The 8885-nt window shown below is 32.9% G+C and overlaps 1 protein-coding gene across 1 annotated transcript; it reads right to left on the bottom strand.

The window, feature by feature from the left end:
• Positions 1 to 333: 333 nt before the first annotated feature.
• LOC124897948 (30S ribosomal protein S11, chloroplastic-like) lies at positions 334 to 666 on the bottom strand. Its single transcript, XM_047411570.1, has one exon. The coding sequence runs from the start codon at positions 664 to 666 to the stop codon at positions 334 to 336; it is 333 nt and encodes a 110-aa protein (XP_047267526.1).
• Positions 667 to 8885: the final 8219 nt, after the last annotated feature.

Here is an 8885-nt window from a genome sequence, read left to right on the forward strand (position 1 = left end):
TACATGTTCCTTCTATTTCTCCAAGTAAAGCTCTTCACATCGCAATGCCTATGGTGTCAGCTTGGCCTTTCATAAGTGGAAACAGAATAAAGCGTCCATAATAAAGGCGTTTACTACCTGTTCTTGATTCAACACACTTCCACTGTAGTGTCTGAGTAGATACTGTTACTTTCTCTCGAACCATAGTACTATTATTTAATTAGATCATTGAATCTTTTATTTATATTGATATTTCTTCAATGTTCAGTTCTACACACGTCTTTGTTTTATAGGTCTACAACCATTATATGGCATAGGAGTTACATCCCATACGAAATTTAATAGTATACCACTTCAATGAATAGCTTGTAATACTACATCTCTTCCAAGACTGAAACCTTTTATCATGACTTCTGCTCGTTGAATACCTTGATCCAGTACGGTACGAATAGCATTTGCTGCTGTGGTTTGAGTAGCAAACAGTGTTCCTCTTCTCGTACCTTTGAATCCAGAAGTACCAGTGGAGGACCAAGAAACTACTCGACCCCGTACATCTATAACAGTGACAATGGTATTATTGAAACTTACTTGAACATGAATAACTCCCTTTGGTATTCTACGTGCTCCCTTACGTGAACCAATACGTCCATTCCTACGCGACCCAATTTTCAGTATAACTTTTGCCATATTTTATCATCTCATAAATATGAGTCAAAGATATATGGATATATCCATTTCATGTCAAAACAGATTCTTTATTTATACATCGGCTCTTCTGACAAGTTTGATTATCCCTGACTTTTTTTACGTCTCGAGTTGGAAAAAATTACTATAATTCATCCCCGTGTATGGATTAGTCGACATTTTTCACAAATTTTATGAACGGAAGCTCTTATTTTCATATTTTTCATTACTTACCTTAATTCTTAATCTATTTCTTGGAAGAAAATAAGTTTCTTGAAATTTTTCATCTTGAATTGTATTCCCCCGAAAGGAATGGTGAAGTTGAAAACCTAATCCTTTAAATATTTGTTGTGTAGTCGATAAATTATATGACCTTTGGTTGAATCATAAGGACTTACTTCAATTTTTACTCTATCTCCTGGCAGTATCCATATAAAACTGTGACGGATCTTTCCTGAAATAGAATTGAGAATCAGATCTAAACGAATCGGGAATAGACTGTTGGGAAGCGATTTGGTAATTAAAGCTTTATGACTCCATTTTGGTTCTTAAAATTCCCTTAAGGTATCAACTAATGAGAAAGATATTAGACAACCCCCCTTTTACTTTTTTCACAAATTTAACAAATAGGAAGTTTCAAATCCAATTTTGATATTATAAAGGATTACCAGATATAACACAAAATTTCTCCACCTATTCCTCCTAGTCGAGCCTCTTGGTCTGTCATTATACCTCAAGAAGTAGAAAGAATTACAATCCCCATTCCACCTAAAATTCTCGAATTTCGTTGATAATTAGAATAGATTCGTAGACCAGGTCGACTTATTGGTTTTAAATTTAAAATATTTCTATAGGGTCTTTTCCTATTCCTTCTATGTCTCAGGGTTTGAACCAAAAAATATTTGTTGTTTTCTCGATTTTTTCTCACATTTTCAATAAAACCCTCTCGTAAAAGTATTTGAAAAATATTTTTGCTAATATTTGTAGATGCTATCCGAACCACACTTTTACGATCCATATTAGTATTTTGTATAAAAGTTATTATCTTAGCAATAGTGTCCCTGCCCATGATGAACTAAAATTATTGGGTTCTACAAATTTGATATAATCAACGTGTTTTTTACTTATTTATTTTTGTAAATGATATGAATTATTAAAGATATATGCGTGAGACACAATCTTTTAATTAATCCATTTATTTTAAATACCCTCCTAGAAACAAATCACAATTTTATTTTATAATACCTCGGGAGCTAATGAAACTATTTTCGTAAAATTTAATTCTCTCAATTTTCGGGTGATTGCACCAAAAAATTGAGTTCCTTTTGGATTTCCTTCTTGACCAATAACAACCGCAACATTTTCATCATATCGTATTATTATCCTATTGTCACGTTTGAGTTCTTTACAAGTATGCACAATTATAGATCTGACTACTTCTGATCTTTCTAGGGGCATATTTGGTACTGCTTCTTTGATCACAATAACAATAACTTCACCAATATGAGCATATCGACTATTGCTAGCTCCTATGATTCGAATACACATCAATTCTCGAGCCCCACTATTATCTGCTACATTTAAATGGGTCTGAGGTTGAATCATTTTTTTAATCCATTATTTGAATGCAAAAGGTGAAGAAAAAAGAAGAAGTATTTTTGTCAAAAAAAAAGAAACATGTGATTTTGTTTCATATCTAAGAGCCTTTTGTACATTTTTGTCTATTACATTACAAAATAATGAATTGAGTTTGTATAGGTATTTTGGATGCTGCTAGTGAAATAGCCCTTCTGGATATATTTTCTATTACTCCACCCATTTCATAAAGTATTCGCCCCGGTTTAACAACAGCTACCCAATATTCAGGGGATCCTTTTCCTGAACCCATACGTGTTTCTGCGGGTCTTAGTGTAACTAATTTATCTGGAAATATATATACCCATATTTTTCCACCATGACGTGCACTTTGTGTCATTGCTCATCGGCCTGCTTCTATTTGTCGAGATGTAATCCAAGAAGGTTTAAGTGCCTGAAGAGCATATTTATCGAAAGAAATATGATTACCTCGATAAGATATTCCCTTCATTCTTTATCTATGTTGTTTATAGAATTTGGTTCTTTTGGGGTTATAGTTGATGGTTGTTTCTGAATTCCATCTCTACTATAGAACAAGACATAAGAGTTTCTTCTCATCCAGTTCCTTGCGAATAAAAGGATTTCAAAAAATTCAATTTGAATTAAGCGAGAAGAGTCAATCTTAAGTTAAGATATATATGTATTTACTGAGCAATACCTTGAACGTGGGCTTCTTTGAGATTTCATTAAATCTATTAGTAATTTTTTATATCTTTTTTGAATAGATAACTAAACTTTTTTGAATAGATAACTAAACTTTTTAATTTTATAAGTAGAAATATAAAAAATTGTATTATTATACCAAATCCTTATTTTGTCCTTTATTGTATTGTCCTAAATTTTTCAATAATAAAAGGTTTCGCGGGTGAATATTTACTCTTTCAATCCCTATTTCATTTGTAGGGTTAACTCATGATTTCTCAAATCTCAAAATACATGAATTAATCTCTAGTTTGTTCCACCATCCCAACCAGTGAATCATTAAGATTCCTTTTTAAATAGAATCTTTTGCATTCACAAGTTCCATCGTTCCCATCACTTCTAACATAATGGTTAGGTCTGAATTTTACAATTGAGCTCAGAATGAAATTGGATCTTGAGTCAATCTTCTCAGTCTTTATTTGCTCGAAGCTCTTGATTTTTTGTTCTATTTCTCTATTTCTATAAAGAAGATTCTTTTTATTATGGTATGATGCATATTGATGCTTTATTACACCGCCTTTCATGAGATTACTCGTAGACCTTACAAATTGGAATTTTATATCATTGGTATTCTTTTCTCGTTTTCTCTCATCCTTCCATTTATCCATATCTTTTTTTTTATTTTTCTTTACAACTAAGAATCATATTTCATTTTTTTGTTTATGCAAAAGATTTTAGTTGCTACAAAGATATGACCTATATATCATATTTTGACTGGTTCTTTAGATCCAGATAATGCAAAGTGATGGGTTGGTTATTAGTTCTATAGTTTTTAGTTCATACTATGTGGGCTGGTCTTTTTAATCCTAACCCTTAAAAAACCAACGAGTCACACACTAAGCATAGCAATTATATCAAATGTTCAATCGAACTTTTGTTCAACCTTATAGAATTTAGAATTAGAAATGTTCCCCTTGATTGATTAGAAAAAGAATTAATTGGTCTTTTTTATACAATCATTGGATAGAAGGGAAAGACAAGTAGTAAAATTATTCCTCATCTAGAAAGTTCCAAATTCTGATGCCCAATAATCCATAGACAGTTTGAACTGTATAAGAGCAATAATTAATTTTAGCTCGAATTATTTGTAGGGGAACCTTACCTTCTCTGATCCATTCGACACGTGCAATTTCTTTTCCGTTGATACGCCCCACAATTTGTATTTGAATTACTTTTGTATCTACTTGTTCTGTTAATTCAATAGCCTTCTTCATTGCTTTTTAAAATGAAACTCTATTCTTTAATTGTCCAGCTATAAATTCTGCAAGAATATTAGGGTTTCCGTAAGGTTTTTCAATTCTTGTCACAACAATGTTCAGTTTTCGGTTTACACAATTAAATTCTTTTTGTAAGGTCATTTGTAATTCTTCGATTCCGTGTGGTCGACTTTCTATTAATAATTTTGGGAATCCCATAAAGATTATGACCTGGATCAGATCGATTTTTTTTTTAATCTCTATACGTGCAATTCTTTCGACGCCAGAGGACGTTCTCATATTCTTTTGTACATAATTCTTGATACAATCTCCTATTTTTTGATCTTCTTGTAAACCTTTAGAATAACTTTTTGGTTTTGAAAACCAAAGGGAATGATAACCTTGGGTTGTACCCAGTCTGAAACCAAGTGGATTTATTTTTTGTCCCATATTCCCCCACTATTATTCATAGCATGATACGTCATAGCTGTAGAGTTTTTTTTACATCTCATTTTTTTAACGAATACATCTCGACATATTTATCATCTAAAGATATATCTTTCATTACAATAGTTATATAACAGGTCGATCTTTTTATTGGAATACTAAGTCCTCTAGCTCGAGATTTCAATTTCTTCATCGTAGTACCTCCATTGACTTCGGCTTTACTAATGACTAATTTGGTTTCGCTAGAACCCATATTGTAACTAGCATTTGCTGCTGCAGAATAAACTAATTTCAAAATAGGATAACATTCTCGATAGGGCATGAGTTCTAGTATCATAAGCTTTTTCTCATAGGGATGTCCGCAGATTTGATCAATTACTCTTCTACTTTGTCAGCAGACATAGATATATGTTGACCTAAAGCATATACTTTCATTTTTTTCTTCTTTAGCATAAGGTTTGCCTCTTACTACTGAATCATAAGCATCTAGATTTTTTAATTAATATTAACATTAATGATGAGATCTATTATCACTTTTTGCATGTCCTCTAAAATTTAATGTAGGTGCAAATTCAACCAATTTGTGGCCTACAATACTATCCGTTATATAAATAGGCAAATGCTCTTTTTTATTATGGATAGCAATAGTATGACCGATCATTGTGGGTATAATGGTAGATGCCCAGGACCAAGTTACTATTATTTTTTTTCTGCTTTTGTGTTAACCTTATCAAATTTTTTTAATAAATGATTGGCTACAAAGGGATATTTTTTAGTGAACGTGTCACAATCTTACTCCTATTTTTTTTTTTTGTAAAGTTTTTGTAAAAATAAAAAATTAAATTTGATTTTCTCTCCTATTTACTACGGCGATGAAGAATCAAATTATTACTATATTTATTCCTTTTTCTACTTCTTCTTCCAAGTGCAGGATAACCCCAAGGGGTTGTGGGTTTTTTTTGACCAATTGGGGCTCTCCCTTCACCACCCCCATGGCGATAGTCTACAGGGTTCATAACTACTTCTCTTACTATAGGACGCTTACCTGGCTAACACTTAGATCCGGCTCTATCAAAACTTTTCTGGTTCACCCCAACATTCCCCACTTATTTGACTGTTGCTGAGCAGTTTTTGGATATCAAATGGACCTCCTAGAAGGTAATTTTAATGTGGCCAATTTCCCCTCTTTTGCAATCAGTTTTGCTACAACACCCACTGCTCTAGCTAATTGTCCACCCTTTCCAAGTGTGATTTCTATGTTATGTATGGCCGTTCCTAAGGGCATATCAGTTGAAGTATATTCTTTTTTTGATCAATCAAAACCCCTTCCCAAACTGTATAAGCTTCTCCAAAGCATATGACTTTCTGGATGTAGATGATGATATCTATACATATGGATCTTATATATATCGTAGAATGAAGTACCACATGGGTGGATATATATATGAATCCAAATCTGCCGAATCACTCATGTTATGATCTTCTACATCCTGGGTCTTCCTGTTTTGTCATCTGGCTTATGTTCTTTATGTAGCATTCAGACCGAATGACTCTATGAAATTACGTCAATCCTTACACATATTATGGGTAATGTAGGAGACATCTCTATTTTCCCCTCGGGGAATCTTTAGAATTCCCACTACTTAACTTTTAATTCGCCTCTGACCATCAAATAAAATATGAGTAACCCGCCCTCCTCTCTTTGAAAGAAGGGGCGCTTTTGGTTCTGTCGGTACTTGAAATAATTTTGTCTTCTCCATAATACTATATCTCTAGAGTCAATAATGTTATATCAGTTTTCTGTTTAGGTCTATCCTGCAGAGGTACTCAAATTGGATCAGTGATTGATTTTTAGGTTTCGTCGTAAACCTATTTGGTTATTTCCAATTACGTAAATCAATAGTTCAAACTTAACTCAAAGGTAGGGCATTTCCTATTTTTATTGGAACTTCTGTACCAGAAACAATGGTATCTCCAATTATAGCCCCTCTGGGATGTGAAATATATCTCTTCTCACCATCCCCATAGTGTATGAGACAAATGTATGCATTTTGATTAGGGTTGTATTCTATGGTTACGATTCTACCATATATGTCATTTTCATTCTATCGAAAATCAATTTTATGGTATAGATGCTTATGACCTTACCCTCTATGGCTTGCGGTAATGATTCATATGGTATTACAACCTTTACCACAATGACGCTATCCATAGATCAAATTATTTTGTGGATTGGATTTCACTTGACTGTCTACGATTCCATTGCATGTGCTTGGGGTAGAAGTTTTGTATAAATGTATCTCCATGATATTAAGTATTTTTATTTAAGTTCTTTTCTTTATAAGAGGTAGAATAACCCGGTTGAAGTATAATGATCATACGTTTATAATGCATTGTATGTCCTATAATAGGTCCCATTCTTCTACTCTTTCCCGAAAGTCGATGACTATTCATAGCTATTACCTTGACACTAAAGAAGAGTTTGACCCAATATTTTATATCTATCCTAGTTGATCCTGATTCGACATTAGAAGTATATTGATTTTTCCCCAATAACCGAATACTTTTGTCCGTAAATAGTGCATATTTGATTCCATCCATGAATCAATTTTCTTCCTTATGAGTTGTAGTCTCAATAAGAATACTAGCTCTTACTGTTCATATATTATGATATGAATATACCACATCAATTCATTATTTATTTATATATTATGATATGAATATACCACATCAATTAGTTATGTATGGATGATGCGATTCCATTGATATAGAGCCAATTCCAAATCAATTCGTTATGTATTCATATATTATGATATGAATATACCATATCAATTTGTTATGTATGGATGATGCAATTCCATTGATACAGAGACAATTCCAAATCAATTTGTTATGTATGGATGATGCGATTCCATTGATACAGAGCAATTCCAATAGACTTATTAGAGGGTCCTATTGGCGTGCATCTAGTACGAATTGAACATATGAATTCGCTAATTATGAGTTGGGCGCTTTAACCATTCAGCCATGGATGCTTATCGAGGATCCTCGTACATGGTAAATAACCAAACTCTAATTGAAATGAAATCTTTAGGATAAATCAATGCAATGCAATTTAGGAGGAATCAATGAGAGGACATCAATTCAAATCCTGCATTTTTGAATTGAGAGAGATATTAAGAGAGATCAAGAATTCTCACCATTTCTTAGATTCATGGACCCAATTCAATTCAGTGGGATCCCTCATTCATATTTTTCCACCAAGAACATTTTCTAAAACTATTTGACCCCCGAATTTGGAGTATCCTACTTTCACGCAATTCACAGGGTTCAACAAACAATCTATATTTCACGATCAAGGGTGTAATACTCTTTGTAGTAGCGATCCTTATATATCGTATTAATAATCAAAATGTGGTCGAAAGAAAAAATCTCTATTTGATAGGGCTTCTTTCTATACCTATGAATTACATTAGACCCAGGTATGATATATTGGAAGAATCCGTTGGGTCTTCCAATATCAATAAGTTGATTGTTTCGCTCTTGTATCTTCCCAAAGGAAAAAAGATATCTAAGAGTTATTTCGTAAATCTGAAAAAGAGTACTTGGGTTCTCCCACTAACTAAAAAGTGTAGCATGCCTGAATCTAATTGGGGTTCGCGTTGGTGGAGGAACTGGATCGGAAAAAAGAGGGATTCTAGTTGTAAGATATCTAATGAAACCATCGCTGGAATTGAGATCTTATTCAAAGAGAAAGATCTCAAATATCTGGAGTTTTTTTTTGTATATTAAATGGATACTCCGATCCTCAAGGACCATGATGGGAATTGTTTGATCGTCTTTCTCTTAGGAAGAGTCAAAATAGAATCAACTTAAATTTAGGACCGGTATTCAAAATCTTAGTGAAATATTGGATTTCTTATCTCATGTCTTCTTTTCGTGAAAAATACCAATTGAAGTGGAGGGTTTCTTCAAATAACAAGGATTTGTGTCAACTATTCAATCAAATGATATTTATCATGTTTACCATCTCTTCTCGAGAAATAAGTCGGTTATTTCTTTGCAAAACTGTGTTAAATTTCATATGTGGAAATTCCCCCAAGACTTCTTCATTAGTTGGGGGAAGAATACACTCGAATTAGATTTTTTGAGGAACGTATCTAGAGAGAATTGGATTTGGTTAGACAATGTGTGGATGGTAAACAAGGATCGGTTTTTATCAAGGTACAAAATGTATTGTCA

Source organism: Capsicum annuum, chromosome 4 (genome assembly GCF_002878395.1).
Source record: "Capsicum annuum cultivar UCD-10X-F1 chromosome 4, UCD10Xv1.1, whole genome shotgun sequence".
In the NCBI taxonomy this organism is placed as follows: Eukaryota; Viridiplantae; Streptophyta; class Magnoliopsida; order Solanales; family Solanaceae; genus Capsicum; species Capsicum annuum.

Coding starts and splice junctions, on each gene's coding strand:
- LOC124897948 (XM_047411570.1), bottom strand. CDS start 666: ATGGCAAAAGTTATACTGAAAATTGGGTCGCGTAGGAATGGACGTATT.